The sequence below is a fragment of the Aotus nancymaae genome, unplaced genomic scaffold, assembly GCF_030222135.1.
Source record: "Aotus nancymaae isolate 86718 unplaced genomic scaffold, 86718_ANA_hifiasm-v0.15.2.pri h1tg000003l, whole genome shotgun sequence".
In the NCBI taxonomy this organism is placed as follows: Eukaryota; Metazoa; Chordata; class Mammalia; order Primates; family Aotidae; genus Aotus; species Aotus nancymaae.
In genome coordinates, this window is record NW_026988414.1 from 4,840,471 (window position 1) to 4,857,480 (window position 17,010).

Sequence of the window (17,010 nt, forward strand, 5' to 3'; positions counted from 1 at the left end):
GACACAGGTTCCCGCACCTCCCGCCCGACCGCCAGGCCCCTCCCACAGCCCACCGCCGCTCGGCCCGAACTCCGCGTCCGGTCTCCTCAGAGCCTCCGCCGACCCTTCCCACGCCTCGGCCTCGCACCGCTGTCCCTTCACATCGCCATACCCCCACGTGGCCGGCGCCCCGCCCGGCCGCAGCCCTCCCCGGCCGCGGTACCTTGGGCTCTCGAAGGAGCACCCCCTGCGCCGCAGCGCCGCCCTCTTCTGCCGCAGGAGAGCAGCGGCCGCCCCGCCGGGTTCCGGCTCCATCGCCCAGGGCGGGGACCGCGGGCTCGGGCGCACTCGGGTGGGCTCGGGCCTCGGCCAGCCGCTCGGCTCGCGCGCCGCAACCCACGCCCCGCCCCATACCCCTCGCCGGGTCCAGGCCCCGCCCCTTCCCCGCCCTGAACCATGGCCCAGCCAGCCTCGCGTCTCTCATCTGGTCCAGGCCCCGCCCCGAACCCCAGCTTGCCAGGACCCTCCGCCGGGCCCAAACACCGCCCCGCGCCCGCTCACCCTGGTCCCAGCCCCACCCCGCGCCCGCTCAGCCTGTTACAGGACCTGCCCCGGTCCCGCCCCGGTCCCGTCCCGGCCCCGCACCCAACTCCAGCTCTGCTCGCCTCGCGCCCTCAGCCCGGAGCAGGCCCCGCCCACGCCCCGCCCCGCGCTCCGGTAACGCCCCTCCCGCGCCGATCCCTCCGGGTTCTTGCCACCGGCTTTCCGCACCTCTGCGGAGCTCACAGGCCCAAAACGCCCACCCTGTCCTCGACTGCGTCCCGTCCACGACCCCGCCCCTCCTGCTGCGTGCCCCTCAGAACAGACCCAGGCCCCGCTCACCTACTCCTGTACTACTGAGCTCGCGCAAGGCTCTGGCCCTCACCCCAAACCTCTGCTTCCTCGAGCGCAGCCCCTTGCAGCTAGGCCCCTCCTCACCTCAGCACCTCCTGGCCCTTTCTGTTGTAGCTCCGCCCCTCGGGCCCTCCTCTCCCATGTCCCGCCCACAGGCCTGGCCCCGCCCCCTGGAACCCCGCCTTTTCCCTCCGAAGCCCCCAGTCCGCGCACAAACCCAACTCCACCGTTTCTTCAGTTGTTCTACGACAGGGCCCGCCACAGCCCCGCCCCGCCCGCGAGAGGCCCCGCCCACACTTGGTGGCTCCGCCCCGCCCCGCCCGCAGGCTCCGCGCCGGATAGGATTCCCGCACCCGTCGCTAAAGTGGCGTTCCGCCGTGCGGTCTGCGTTGGCTCCGGGATCCCGCCATCCACCAAGGGGAGGTACTACTGTCGCCTGGTGGTCGTTTGTGGCGCCTGTAAGGGGCTGGAGCTTTGCAGGATACCAGTTGTGGGGTCGAGTCTTGACTGTTAAGTTTCCAACTGTGACAACCCCCAACCCCATCCTGACTTCTCTAAGTCAAATGCATTCTTCTCAGGGCCCTTGAACATTGCACTGTGACTGAGGGCAGCAACCCCATCTGGGTAAAGCTGGGGCCACCGTGCCGCCTAAATCAGGAGCAGGAGGTGAGCTAGGGCTACCTCAGCAAGCGAGGCTTTGTCGCAGCTAGGGACGTGTGGCCACGCGGGCCTGGAACTGGGATGGTGGAGCAGAGCCTGAGGAGTGCGCTTGTGGGGGGAACCTGTGCTTGGAGGACTGGCCATTGCAGCTTTGGAAGGCACTGGCTGGGAAACTGAGGCAGTCAGGGCCAGTGGATCCTATGGTCAACTTGGATCACATCACCCCCTGGTGTACATTTCCTCAATGACTTCCAGGCTCTTCCTTGGTAAGGCCTGAACTCCGTTGTGAGATGAAGGGGCTGCTCAGATAGCACTGAGAGAAAGATGTAGAGGAGGCCTTCTGTTTCTCCTTCCAGCCCCTGTGGAGATGCCTCTGGTCCTCCCCTCAGGTTTCCATGAGGTAACCCCTTTAAGAGAGCCCTCCTTTTTCTCCAATGAGGTATAGTGGCGTTCTGGGTTTTTGCCTAACATCATGAAGTCCTCCCAACATATCTTTTCAGACTTAAATCCCATTATTCCCAGAAAACCTTTACTCTGTGAGATCAGGTTGCCTCCTTTTTCCCAGCCTCATCCTGCTCCTTCTCATTTCTGTCTCCCTGTTCCCCCGACCCTTCATGTGTTCTGCAGTCTTGAACTTAATTTCCAAATACCCACTGCCTTCTAAAGCATCCCCAGGTCTCCTGCCTCTCTCCCTGGAGTGCTTATCCCTTCCTGAGGACACTGCTCCTGCATGGTTTTTATGTTCTAGTTCTCTCCTAGCTAAGTTTTGGGCACCCTATTCCTCCTTTGTGTCTATCTGAAACAGCAACTGTTTGCTAAGTGAATGTGTGTGATTTTAATAAACTGAGCAATATTCATTGGAAAACACATTTAATCTCAAAGTAAACAAAGATGTTTGTACATTAAAGTATTTAATTAGTGAAATAATTATCAATGTAACAAGCTGAAAAATACAGCAACTTGATACAAGACTGAGGTAACAAAATACTTCACCAAAAATCTAAAGAACCCCACAGAGGGCTGATGTTCAGTGGTTACTGCAGGTGAGACAATTCACAAGAATTAGAGAAAGTCCTTACACAACAGCATGCAGGGGTCTGCTGGAAAAAAAGACAGCCCAGGAGAGTGCAACATATTTAACAAGAAACGAATTAAAATGTAGAAACTGATTTTCAACTTACTTTGAAGAGTACATAAGAAATTGAAAACTACTTTCTATGCAACATTTTGAATGCTAAGTGGAAAACCATGCATTTTGGCACGAAATTTATTAAAGATTATACCATACTAATAAATTAATTACTATTATTTCATTACTGAATAGTCACAGTCGTTCAGAAATGGATAAAGAGATTAATGGTTATAGAATGGACAGATGATCTCCTGTGTTGCTGCTGTAAGCGGGTTTTTGAGGCTGCCCATGTCTCAAGTCCATGGTACAAGTTCTCAACACCCAAGAAAATGCAGTTCTCACTCATACTGTAGTTGTATCTGACACTGAAATTAAAAACAAAAACCTATGGAGCAAATACTGTGACACTGTGACATTCTGACCCTACTCTCTCATTCCACCTTTGGAATCCTTGGCATGCCCAACTGCAGCTCTGTGCCTGGCTCTTCTGGGCCAATCAGCCTCTGGGATAGTGACTTCATCCTCATTGCAACTGAACTCGCAGATCAAGAGGCTATTCAGTCTGTTGAGTCTTTTGATGCCTTTCTGGAGGAGTCTATGCACAGGATTTATACTCAGGGCTAGGAGAGAAGCAAAGTCTTGCCTAAGGAGATATGTGTGGTGGGGACTATTTGTTGAGTGGTCAGGTCCATGAGGGCAGGGATCAGATCTGACTTGTTCTTAGCACAGGCAACACTCGCTAGTGATGCGAATGAATGGGTGGTTTTGTGCAGAGAATCTGTTATTTCTAAAGGACTAGGAATTTTTTTTTTTTAAACATGAAACCACTTGACATGTCAAAATGATGTAAAGCTGATTTAAGTCATTTATGGGGTCACAAACTAGATGGCTGTGTTTTTGGCAATGCTCCCCAGTGGTTAAGGACATCAGCAGTGTGGGGGAAGGGCTCTGAGCCCCACGTGAGGAACATAGCAGATGTTGCTTGCAAGTGACTGCCTGTTTAACAGCATTTCCATTTGTAAAATGGCATCCTAAAAGGTACACTTCTTGGGGCTTGGGAGGTGGGCCTAAGAGGATACTGGCCATCTTGGTAAGAAAATAAAAATGCTTGCTCTATAAATTCACTTGGCAAAAGAGAGTGAGTTCCTTCCTAAACAGAATCTCTTCAAGTATCTACTTCCTCAGGTTCCACAGCCTTGCAGGGAGGGAAGGGGCCAAAGTCTCTCACTGGGCACAGTTAGAACAAGATTTCTACTGCTCTCTACCATACTAATCCTCCATCAAGTATTTCAGTTGCCAGAATGCACTTGACTGATCTTGAATGACAAAACATGTTCAACTGAGAGGGCCAAAAATTAGTCCTAGGGAGAGAGGTGAGTTGTTCTTGGGACAACAATGTTACCAGCTACCAGCACCACATGTGTAGACAGCTTTCTATAACTTTCATTTTGGGATGTCATGATCCATTTGCTTAAAAAAATACAGCATATGCAAGAAATAATCCTTTCAATGGCTTCATAAACATTTGTGCATTCCGGACAGTCAAGGAGCAAAAACTAGAAATGCTTCCCTCCAGGGGGAGAATCTACCCATGGACTTTCACACTTTGTGGTCGGTGCCTGGCTCCCCTCCGTCTCAGGCTCTCAGGGTTCCTGCAGCTTGAGGACAAACCAACACTGGGAAGACAATCAGTACTTAAAGCCCATGCTTGGCCCGAGCTCCTGCTTAAAGAGCTGAGTATCTTCCAGCTTTATCTCCAGGACTCTTCCAGTGTGTTCAAGGCTCTTACAGCTTCTATAAGGCTTTTGCCAACAAAGTCTAAAGAGATTCTTCAAGAGTCCAAGCTAACAATGCTCTTGGGAGAAGTTGTGGTAGCAGAATCAATTAGTGAGAAGACTAAACCATTTTGAATTGTGATTGTGCTATTTCAAATTAGGCTAAGAGATATTTGTGAAAGAAAAGACAAATTTATAAGGGACAGAAAATTACCTGTTTTTGTGGTGCCTGAAATTCTGAGGTTTTGGATTGGCATCTATACTTCATATGTGAAAAACCAGGACAGTTTGCAGGGTGGAAAACCCCAAGGAAAATAAGTAGTTGATGTTCCACGTCTTGCACTTTCATCCGAACTTATGACTTTTTAAAAGTTAACAGGTAGAATCCGATTCAGTGTAGGTTAAAGTGTTAACACTGCATGGTTCTGTTAAAGGTGTCTGGAGTGTCTGGCATTGTCATTCAGCCTCCAGATGCTGATTTGAATAGTCATTGGAAGAATTAGGTGCACCATCTGTGTGGGTGTGCAAAGCACCCAGTGTCAAGGTTGATGGCATCAGCTTTATCATCTGGAGTTTCTCTTAGCAGGAAAGTACTCTAGTCTTTGCTCAAAAGGAAGATTTATTACTAAGCACAGTAAGGCTCAACTACAAAATGAGACCCAGATGACAACTACTTTTCTCACCAAGTCATTCAGATTTTTAGAGAAGTTGTCATTATTTGGTCAAAATACAGTGGTGGGTCTTTTGGCCATTTTGAAATTGACCTATTACAGTTTACTGGTGTAGATGTTTTGAAGCATCCAGCTCAGAAACTCTTGAGGGTAGCTTGATGCCTGATTAGTGTGAGCTCTGAAACCATGATAGCTGCAAGGACCCAGAAATTCAGTCTCTTTCAGAAAATTGTTTAAGGGTTAACTTCTCAGAGTTAGGCTATCCAAACTGAAGGGGAAGGGGGAAGAGAAGATATTGTGATAAAGAGTAATTTATTATTTTGAATAATATATTTGTGCAAAATAAAAGTCACTTTAAAATGTGACAAAAGGTAACAGATAAGGACATGGTTCATGTGAAGAGCTCCTAACTGAATGCAGAGGTTGGACTGTTCACTCCCTGGGCTTTGCTCTCTTGTCCCACAGTCATCAACAATTGTGCCCTTGGACTTGGAAAGTGGAAAACTTGCTGGTGACTGCATTTGGGGCCAAGACTGGGGAACCTTAAGGCCTCAGGGCCACTCAGTTTCCCGTCGTGATCAGGAATCTTGGTGGGCCCCGCCCTGGCAGTGGAAGCAAAGGGGTGAGATGATGGGGGCACGGGCCTTGCCCTGCGGGGAGAGGTTGGCACCTCGTGGCTTCTGCACAGCTGATCCCTATGAGCATATCAGCCTCAGAGCTGCAACATCACAACTTCCCATTCTGGCATGGTGGGAGGGGTGAGAAAAGGAGGGCCTCAGGCCCTGCTAGGAATGGGGAAAGGAAGAAGCAAGCGGGCCAGCAGCCCAGTCCATGGTCCTGAAGCCAGGTCCTGTCTCAGAAGGGCTGACAGCAAAGAGGCCTGGAAGGGACTTGGGGCCCCAAGGAGCAGGCCTTCCAGATGAATAGCACCCATAGGAACAGAAAACAAGACACAATTTAAGGCATTGTTTGTTTACAGTAAAAGAATGCAAGGGACCCTTAACACAGGAGGAATCTAGGCTCTCACTCTGACCTTCCTCAGTGGACAGGGCTATAACTTAAGGTTAAAGCAGGGCCTCAAAGCGAATGAAGTGTGTGATGTCACAAGTCTTGTGCCAAAATGCATGTTTCTTGAAGAGTTCACACTCGCTCACACACACGTATAGCACGCACACGCACAGGACGCTTTGGGGTTGTACAAAATCTGAGGCAGCCCTGTGGGCGAGCAACCCCGTGCACTTGGGGTGTAAAAAGCCTGTTCCACAGCTGTTCCTTCTCTCGGGCCCCTCTCGCTGTCCACTCTGTGCAGTAGAGAGCACTGTCCACTTTGTGCAGTAGAGAGCACTGAGAACCCAACATGGGCTGAGTGCTCTCCAGTCGCAGAAGCAGGTCGTGGGCCCAGAGAGGGAGAGCGGGGTATACAGTTTGGGGTCTGACCACTGCCCCGAGAGGCGGTGCTGCAGAATGAGTGTCATGAGAGTCGCTGGGGACTGACAGGTGGATCCTGCACTGGTGGAGCCCTCTGGGATGGTGAGGCCACAGGCCGTGTCCCCTGAGTCCAGCTGTGAGTTTCCCAGCACCCTGGCTCACAGCCTGTGCCCAGGACTGCTCTTCACCACCAGGCCCAGCCTGGGTTCCCAGAAGTCTCTGAAGTCACGCCACATCCTGCAGAGACTTACTCAAATGACATAAGATTTGCAGGTACCTAGAAGAGAAAGCTCAGCTTCTTGTTAAAGTTCCGACCTCAGAGGACAAGGGGTAGTCCGTAGGGGAAGGGACAAGCCTTTCCCCGTGAGTCTGAGCAGGGTAGGGAAAGAATATAACAATAACAATAGCCACCCCATGTGAAGTGGCAGCTGCGTGCCAGGCACTGCTCTGAATACACCATATGGATTGTGTCCTCGAGTCCTCACTTCAACCCCATGGGGCAGGGACTGGAATCATCCTCATTACAAAGATGAGGAAACTGAGGCTTAGGGAGGTTCAGTACACAGCGAGTAAGCAGCAGGGCTAAGACCCCAGAGCCCACGCTCTCAACCCAGCTCCTCCAGTGAAAATCAAACTGCACTTGGGGCAGGAAGACAAATCCTGAAGGCCCGGGGTGTGTGCTGAGAGTGAACGGCAGGAGTTGGCAAAGGGAAGCACGGGAGAAAGAGTAAGTTCAAGGATATCAGAAACCCCAAGACCTTCCCATAGCTCTGCCCCCAGGACAAGATCCTAGCCCCTTTTACTGGCAGGACCACTAGCCCCAAGGTCCAAGTGTTTCTGCCACCTCCAAAAGCTGCCAACAGGCCCTCAGCCCCCAGACCTCCTCCCTCAGCACTGCTGTGGGAGGATTTGATTAGAAATAATTTCATCAAAAAAAATCCATCTTGGTGTCAATTCGGTCAAATGATGAATTAGGAAAACAATGCCTCTCCATGTACCGGGAGACAGTTATAAGAATGGTCACCAGCAGCACTGCTCACTATAGCAAAAAAGCAGAAAATCCTTCCTGGGATGCCCAACAGAAGAACTAATAAAAACAAAATCAGTAAAAATAAATGAATGACTGCTACATGTGGTGACACAGATGAATCCTAGAAACATGTTATAGGAGAAAAGCAAGACACAGAAGAAAATGCATAGTTATGGTTCTATTTAAGAAAGTTTAAAAATGCACCCCAGACAATACATGAAGAAATCAAGTACGTGACCTGCAATTCTAGAAGAATAATCAGCAAACAAATCAGAATAGTGATTCTGGGGCACAGGTGGGAGGGAGAGAAACCAAATTAGGAAGAGGCTGTGGTGAGGGACAGCATTCCAAGGCCCTGGTGGCTCTGCTGTTAGGTGCATGGTGGCAAGAGGGTGTTGCTTAACTGCTGTTGTTTATAGCTATATATATGTTATAAAGTTTAAGTGTATTTAATGTTAATAAAACAATTTTAAGACATGCAATTCCAGAAAACAGAAAATCAGTCTAGTCACTGTGATTTTTCCAGGTGGACAGATGCATTTCTGCCACACCTTTCTTACACTCTCCTGGCATTTCATCACATGGATGCACTGTGATCGACTTAATCATCCTCTGCTGTTGACTATTTCAGTTGTTGTCAACTTTTTAATATTATATATAATACAGAGTGGGGATATTTGGTTGAAAGTAAATTAGAAATGAAAAGGGGAAAAGGTAGGAAAAAAACTCCCCTCCTCCAGGTCTGAAAATCTGACAAAAATCCTTAAAAGTTGTAGCCTTGAAAGACGATCCAAGATGGCTGAATAGGAACAGCTCTGGAATGCAGTTCCCAGTGAGAATGCAGAGGGTGAGTGATCACCGCATTTCCAAACAAGTTTTTACTGCCCACAGACCAGGAGATTCCCAGTAGGAAAAGTGTCACGAGTTTCCAGCACGGCTGTTTCAGCTGGTGCAGTGGGTCTCCACACAAAAACTCACACAAATCTGGGCAGCTGTTTCAACTGGCACCTGGAATGCCTGAGAGACAGAGTTGCCCATTCAACTGAAAAAAAGGGGTCTGAAACAGGGAGCCAGGTGATCTGGCTTGGCAGGTCCCACCCCCACAAAGACCAGCAATCGGAAATGCTCTGGATTGAGAGTTTCACAGGAAGCACAGCTGGACCAAGTACGGTCCAGCTCTGCTGGGGGAAGGGTGTCCACCATTACCGAGGCAGTCCACTACTACCAAGGCAGTCTGCTATTACTGAAGCAGTCTGCTATTACTGAGGCAGTCCACCATTACCGAGGCAGTCCACCATTACCGAGGTAATCTGCCATTACTGAGGCAGTCTGCCATTACAGAGACAGTCTGCCTTTACAGAGACAGTCTGCCATTACTGAGGCAGACAGCCATTACCAAGGGCAGTTCTATCTAACTATACCTCTATAAACAAAACCACAAGGAAGTTCACACAGCAGCTGGGCAGAGCCCACAGTATCTCAGCAACTCCTCTGCTGCCAGACTGTGACTAGACTACCTCCTCGCTGGGCAGGGCATCTCTGAAAAAAGGCAGCAGCACATCAGGAACTTACAAATAAAGTCCCACCTTCCCAGGACAGAGCACCTGGGAAAAAAAGGTGGTTATGAGTTCCACTGCAGCAGACTTAAACATACCTTGCCCAGCAGCTCTGAATGGAACAACGGAGCTCATAGCTCAGCACTTGAGCTCCTATAAAGGATAGACTGTCTCCTTAAGCAGCTCCCCAACCCCTGTGTATACAGAGACACCTCAGAGCTCAGGCTGACATCTGGCAGGTATCCTTCTGGGACAAAGATAACAGAAGAAGAAACTGGCAGCAACCCTTACTGTTTGGCAGCCACCATAGGTGATCGCCAGGCAAGCTGGGTCTGGAGTGGGCCTCCAGCAGTCCTACAGCAAAGAGGTCTGATTGTTAGAAGGAAAACTAAAAAACAGAAAGAAATAACTTCATTATCAACAAAAAGGACGTCCACTCAGAGATCCCATCCAAAAGTCACCAACTACAAAGACCACAGGTAGATAAATCCACAAAGATGGGAAGAAACCAGCGCAAAAAGGATGAAAACACCCAAAACCAGACGCCTCTCCTCCTACAAGGGATCACAACTCCTCACCAGCAAGGGAAGAAGGCTAGATGGAGAATGACTCTAATGAATTGATAGAAACAGGCTTCAGAAAGTGGGTAATAACAAAATTCCCTGAGCTAAAACAACATGTTCTAACCAAATGCAAAGAAACTAAGAACGTTGAAAAAAGGTTTGACGAAATACTAATGAGAATAAACAGCTTAGAGAATGATATAAATGAACTGATGGAGCTGAAAAACAACACAAGAACTTCGTGAAGCATACACAAGTTTCAATAGCCGAATCGACCAAGCAGAAGAAAGGATATCAGACATCGAAGATCAACTCAATGAAATAAAATGAGAAGGCAAGATTAGAGAAAAAAAGAGTAAAAAGAAATGAACAAAGCCTCCAAGAAATACGGGATTATGTGAAAAGACCTAATCTACATTTAATAGGTGTACCTGAATGTGACGGAGAGAATGAATCCAAGCTGGAAAACACTCTTCAGGATATTATCCAGGAGAACTTCCCCAACCTAGCAAGACAGGCCAATATTCAAGTCCAGGAAATACAGAGAACAACACAAAGATATTCCTCAAGAAGAGCAACTGCAAGGAACATAATCGTCAGATTCACCAGGGTTGAAATGAAGGAAAATATGCTAAGGGCAGCCAGAGAGAAAGGTCGGGTTACCCACAAAGGGAAGCCCATCAGACACACAGCGGATCTCTTGGCAGAAACCCTACAAGCCAGAAGAGAGTAGGGGCCAATATTCAACATCCTTAAAGAAAATAACTTTCAACCCAGAATTTCATATCCAGCCAAACTAAGCTTCATAAGCGAAGGAGAAATAAAATCCTTTATGAACAAGCAATTGCTGAGAGATTTTGTCACCACCAGGCCTGCCTTACAAGGGCTCTTGAAAAAACCACTAAACATAAAAAGGAACAACCAGTACCAGCCACTCCAAAAACATACCAAATGGTAAAGAGCATCGACACAATGAAGAAACTGCGTCAACTAATGGCCAAAGCAACAGCTAGCATCAAAATGGCAGGATCAAATTCATACATAACTATATTAACCTTAAATGTCAATGGGCTAAATGCCCCAATCAAAAGGTACAGACTGACAAATTGGATAAAAAGTCAAAACCCATTGGTGTGCTGTATCCAGGAAACCCATCTCACATGCAAGGATACATAGGCTTAAAATAAAGGGATGGAGGAAGATTTACCAAGCAAATGGTGAGCATAAAAAAGCAGGATTTGCCTAGTCTCTGATAAAATAGACATTAAACCAACAAAGATCACAAAGATCAAAAGAGACAAAGAAGGGCATTACATAATGGTAAAAGGACCAATGCAACAAGAACAGCTAATGATCCTAAATATATATGCACCCAATACAAGAGCACCCAGATACATAAAACAAGTTCTTAATGACCTACAAAGAGACTTAGACTCCCACACAATAATAGTGAGAGACTTTAACACTCCACTGTCAATATTAGACAGATCAACGAGACAGAAAATTAACAAGGATATCCAGAACTTGAACTCAGATCTGGACCAAGGAAACCTAATAGACATTTACAGAACTCTCCACCCCAAATCCACAGAATATACATTCTTCTCAGCTCCACATCACACCTACTCTAAAATTGACCACATAATTGGAAGTAAATCACTCCTCAGCAAATGCAAAAGAACGGAAATCATAACAAACTGTCTCTCAGACCACAGTGCAATCAAATTAGAACTCAGGATTCAGAAACTAACTCAGAACCACACAACTTCATGGAAACTGAACAACTGGCTCTTGAATGTTGACTGGATAAACAATGAAATTAAGGCAGAAATAAAGATGTTCTTTCAAACCAATGAGAATGAAGACACAATGTACCAGAATCTCTGGGACACATTTAAAGCAGTGTCTAGAGAAAAATTTATAGCAATAAATGCCCACATGAGAAGCAAGGAAAGATCTAAAGTTGACACCCTATCATCAAAATTGAAAGAGCTAGAGGAGCAAGATCAAAAAAACTCACAAGCTAGCGGAAGACAAGAAATAACTAAGATCAGAGCAGAACTGAAGGAGATAAGACACACAAAAACCCTTCAAAAAATCAATAAATCCAGGAGCTGGTTTTTTGAAAAGATCAACAAAATAGACAGACTACTAGCCAGATTAATAAAAAAAAAAAAAGAGAGAAGAATCAAATAGATGCAATAAAAAATGATAAAGGATATATCACCACTGATTCCACAGAAATACAAACTACCATCAGAGATTACTACAAACTACCATCAGAGATTACTACAAACAACTCTATACACATAAACCAGTAAACCTGGAAGAAATGGATAAATTGCTAGACACTTGCACCCTCCCAAGTCTAAACCAGGAAGAAGTCGAAACCCTGAACAGACCAATAACAAGGGCTGAAGTTGAGGTATCATTAATAGCCTACCAACCAAAAAAAGCCCAGGTCCAGATGGGTTCACAGCCAAATTCTACCAGACATACAAAGAGGAGCTGGTACCACTCCTTTTGAAACTATTCCAAACAATCCAAAAAGAGAGAATCCTTCCCAAGTCATTTTATGAGACCAACATCATCCTGATACCAAAACCTGGCAAAGACTCAACAAGAAAAAAAACTTTAGGCCAATATCCATGATGAACATAGATGTAAAAATCTTCAATAAGATACTGGCAAACCAATTGCAACAGCACATCAAAAAACTTATCCATCATGATCAAGTAGGATTCATCCTGGGAATGCAAAGGGGGAAGTCAAATTGTCTCTATTTGCAAACGACAGGATTGTATATTTAGGAGACCCTATCGTCTCAGCCCCAAATCTCCTGAAACTGATAAGCAAATTCAGCAAAGTCTCAGGATACAAAATCAATGTGCAGAAATCACAAGCATTACTATACACCAATAACAGACTTAGAGAGAGCCAAATCAAGAATGAACTGCCATTCACAATTGCTACAAAGAGAATAAAATACCTAGGAATACAACTAACAAAGGATGTAAAGGACCTCTTTAAGGAGAACTACAAACCACTGCTCAAGGAAGTAAGAGAGGACACAAACAGATGAAAAAACATTCCATGCTCATGGTTGGGAAGAATCAATATTGTAAAAATGGCTATACTGCCCAAAGTAATTTATAGATTCAACACTATCCCCATCAAGCTACCTATGACCCTCTTCACAGAACTGGAAAAAACCACCTTAAACTTCATATGGAACCAAAAGAGAGCCCACATAGCCAAGTCAATTCTAAGAAAAAAGAACAAAGCTGGAGGCATCACACTACTGGACTTCAAACTATACTACAAAGCTACAGTAATCAAAACAGCATGGTACTGGTACCAAAACAGAGATATAAACCGATGGAACAGAACAGAGGCCTCGGAGGCAATGCCACACATCTACAACCATCTGATCTTTGACAAACCTGACAAAAACAAGCAATGGGGAAAGGATTCCCTGTTTAATAAATGGTGTTGGGAAAGCTAGCCGGCCATGTGCAGAAAGCAGAAACTGGACCCCTTCCTGACACCTTACACTAAAATTAACGCCAGATGGATTAAAGACTTAAACATAAGACCTAACACTATAAAAACCTGAGAAGAAAACCTAGGCAAAACCATTCAGGACATAGGCATAGGCAAGGACTTCATGAATAAAACACCAAAAGCATTGGCAACAAAAGCCAAAATGGACAAATGAGATCTAATTAAACTCCAGAGCTTCTGCACAGCAAAAGAAACAATCATTAGAGCAAACCAGCAACCAATAGAATGGGAAAGAATTTTTGCAATCTACCCATCTGACAAAGGGCTAATATCCAGAATCTACAAAGAACTAAAACAGATTTAAAAAAGCAAAAAAACAAACAAACCCATTCAAAAGTGGGCGAAGGATATGAACAGACACTTTTCAAAAGAAGACATATACAAGGCCAACAAACATATGAAAAAATGCTCATCATTACCGGTCATTAGAGAAATGCAAATCAAAACCACACTGAGATACCATCTCATGCCAGTTAGAATGGCAATCATTAAAAAATCTGGAGACAAAAGATGCTGGAGAGGATGTGGAGAAATAGGAACACTTTTACACTGTTGATGGGAGTGTAAATTAGTTCAACCATTGCAGAAGACAGTGTGGGGATTCCTTAAGGACCTAGAAATAGAAATTCCATTTGACCCAGCAATCCCGTTACTGGGAATATATCCAAAGGATTATAAATCGTTTTATTATAAAGACACATACACATGTATGTTTATTGCAGCACTGTTTACAATAGCAAAGACCTGGAACCAACCCAAATGCTCATCGATGATAGACTGGACAAGGAAAATGTGGCACGTATACACTATGGAATACTATGCAGCCATCCTGTGTAGGGACATGGATGAATCTGGAAACCATGATTCTCAGCAAACTGACACAAGAACAGAAAATCAAACACTGCATGTTTTCACTCATAGGCAGGTGTTGAACAATGAGAACGCATGGACACAGGGAGGGGAGCATCACACACTGGGGTCTGTTGAGGGGATTAGGGGATGGACAGTGAGGGTTAGGGAGTTGGGGAGGGATAACGTGGGGAGAAATGCCAGATACAGGTGACGGGGATGTAGGCAGCAAACCACATCGCCATGTATGTGCCTATGCAACAATCCTACATGTACTGCACATGTACCCCAGAACCTAAAGTGCAATAAAATATATTTTTTTAAAAAAAGAATTATATTCAATACAAATCACTTCTGAAAGAAAAAATAGTTGTAGCCTTGCCATGCTACACTCACATTTGCCAGTACATGAAACTGACCCATTAGTGCTCTGCTGGATCAGGCTGCCCAGGCACTGCTGCCTGCTGGGGCTGCTGTCATCCTCTGGCTGCTCCTCCGAAGATGGACAATGGGTTTTGCTTAGGGCTACCACTGTTGCTCCTGGCTGGGGCCACCATGTTGCTGAGGCTTCAGGCACAGGGCCCTATCTCCTTCTCCAAGCCGCCCTCCCAGTAGCTACCTTGGGGCTGTCAGCTCCTGTTGGACCTGGAGCTGCTCTGGCCTCCTGTGTGTGGTAGGCGAGCTTATGTGCTGTGCTCTTAGAGAGTGGCCCTCAGAGCTACTGAGGGACCCCAGACACACACAGTGTGACCAGTGTTGAGGAGGCCAGGATGTTCTTCCTCTCTTAATGCAAGCTGAGGCGGCGGGAGCCTTGTTTAGGTCTCTGCACCTTGTCTCAAGGGATCACCTTGAGATGGCTGCCAACCAAAACCCTTGTCTTCCTGTCATACAGATGGACAATTACATTTATTCAATGTACAAATATACATAAAACTCTCTAGAAACTACAGAATTACCATTTCTTGTGTATCATCTTAGAACTTTTATACAGATGAGATCATCCTTTCCAGCGTTTTTGCCCTGATCTGCCTCTTTGTAATAACTATCAAGTGTTGAGCAACAGGGCCCCTGAAAGTCACAGAAGCTTCCAAGGTTTGTTTCTATCATGAACCATGCTGCAGTGCAGTGAACATTCTTAAACACATCTTTGAGCACATGTGTAAGCGCATCCCTAGGACAGATTCCCCAAAGTCAGATGGGTGAGTCAAGGGGATCAACTGCAATTGATGTGGAGCCTCATGTCTGTTCTTGTATTGGTCTTGTCCTGTTGTTTTAGTTTGTTGAGGACTAATTCTGAGAATTTGCTAATTCTGCTTCTAGCTTCTTATGATCTATAATTTCAATCAGCTTCTCATATTTGTCCTCATCTGTGTTACAGATGAAAATTCTGAAGAGGACTGAGCACAGAGCCTCAGAGCTGTCACTAGAGACCTCCCTCCAGCTTCCAGAACCACTTGGAAGGACCAAGAAGTCTGTGAGTGTGCTGTGCAGCACCATGAAGTCCCCACCCTCCTGGACCCAAATGCCTGGTATGAACTTGCCTTTGCTGAGGTCCCCCAGAGCTGCTGTCTGCAAGGGGCCTCTGCAAAGGCAAGTCTACTCCCAGTCACTACCCCAACTGTCCTCGTTGAACCGCCACCCTCTATGCCAAGGGAGGGCTAGGAGTATGGCATAGGAGAGGTGGAGAGAATTCCTGCTTCCCCTGCTAGGAGACGACTCCTGCTTCCCCCGCTTCTCCTCTGGCTGCTCCCTGGGGAACACACATGTGGACATTTAGGGATAGAAGCATCAGTGCTGCCCACCTGACCCCCAGGGAGCAGAAAGCTTCAGCTCACCCTCATCTGCTGCTGAGGGCTGAGGCAGCCATTTCTCTTGCAAGCCTGGACAGCTGGGGCTGTGCTTCCAGTCTTTTGCTTAATTGCAGGGGTTATCAGGGAAGTGGAGGCAGGAGAGGCAGGAGGGCTCAGGGGAAACAAGTACAGAATCAGAGGAGTCAGGCAGACTTGGGTTTGATCCCAGCTCCACTGCTCACTAATGTGGGACCTTAAATGTGTGTCTGCCCCTTTCTGAGCCTCAGGATCCTCAGCATAAAATGCAGACAGTAAGAGAATCTACCTCACAGGGATGTTGGGAGAATTCAGCCAATTCCTGCATGTGAAGCATTTCGCATAACACCCTTCAAGGGACATCTAGGGGCAACCAGGAGAGGGGGCCATACCATCAGTCAGGCCTGCCTCAATACAGATCCCATGGGTTCAAACACACTGAGAAGCTAGGGACCCCTCTTCACCAGCAGCCTTGCCTGGCCCATGGCTGGCTGTCAATGAGTTAGCTAGCAGCATTATTCCCAAGGGTTGTGGGGCAGGGAGGCCCTTTAGTGAGTCTCTAGGATTCCCATGAAGTCAACTCTTGGCAGGGATGACCTAAATAGATGCTAGAAGCTGATATTACAGCTGCACATAACAATCTCCCAGTGGGTGTTTCTGTGGCATTTCCTATTGTGGGAAAGACAAGGAACCAGATTCAATGTTCTGGTCTGGAGCTGGGCTTAGTTCTAAGCTGAGCAAGGGGGTGCTTTGTCTCAAGGGAAGATGCTGATCAGAAGAGGGTATCTCAGAGTGTGGCTAATGGGCTCTGAAGGAAGAAGGGAACCCTGTTTTCTAAGGACCCTTAGTTCCAAGGGTGGGAGAGGATATTTCAGGTAACAAGCAAGATTTTGGTGACTTTACCTGAGGCCTGTTGCTTTTACATGCATCATCCAAATGCTTGTGCCACAGTATTGCATGAAATCGGGAACCAGTCTGAAACTTGTAAACATTGCCTGATGGGTAGAGAAACCATGGGTTAAGAAGAGGGCCACATAGGCGGGTCAGCTGGTGACTGTAGCGTAAAGAGAAATGTAAACACGG

At 46.8% G+C, this 17,010-nt stretch overlaps 2 protein-coding genes across 8 annotated transcripts in view; both read right to left on the reverse strand.

Annotated features, from left to right (window-relative positions):
* The window catches only part of GARNL3 (GTPase activating Rap/RanGAP domain like 3), a 183,713-nt gene extending 182,834 nt beyond the window's left edge, over positions 1–879 (reverse strand). The window contains exon 1 of the mRNA XM_012458113.2: positions 862–879. The gene's annotated coding sequence lies outside the window, so the exon portion shown is untranslated. The remainder of the gene's footprint in view (positions 1–861) is intronic.
* Positions 880–2,386: 1,507 nt separating this feature from the next.
* Positions 2,387–17,010, reverse strand: part of RALGPS1 (Ral GEF with PH domain and SH3 binding motif 1) — a 317,405-nt gene continuing 302,781 nt past the window's right edge. For all 7 annotated transcript variants that reach the window (XM_021674032.2, XM_064377874.1, XM_012458122.3 and 4 more), the window contains 2 exons: positions 16,831–16,922; positions 2,387–6,816 (listed from right to left, as the gene is read on the reverse strand). In XM_021674032.2, coding sequence (XP_021529707.1) covers positions 6,787–6,816; positions 16,831–16,922 — 122 coding nt within the window. In that variant the 3' untranslated portion in view covers positions 2,387–6,786. The remainder of the gene's footprint in view (positions 6,817–16,830; positions 16,923–17,010) is intronic.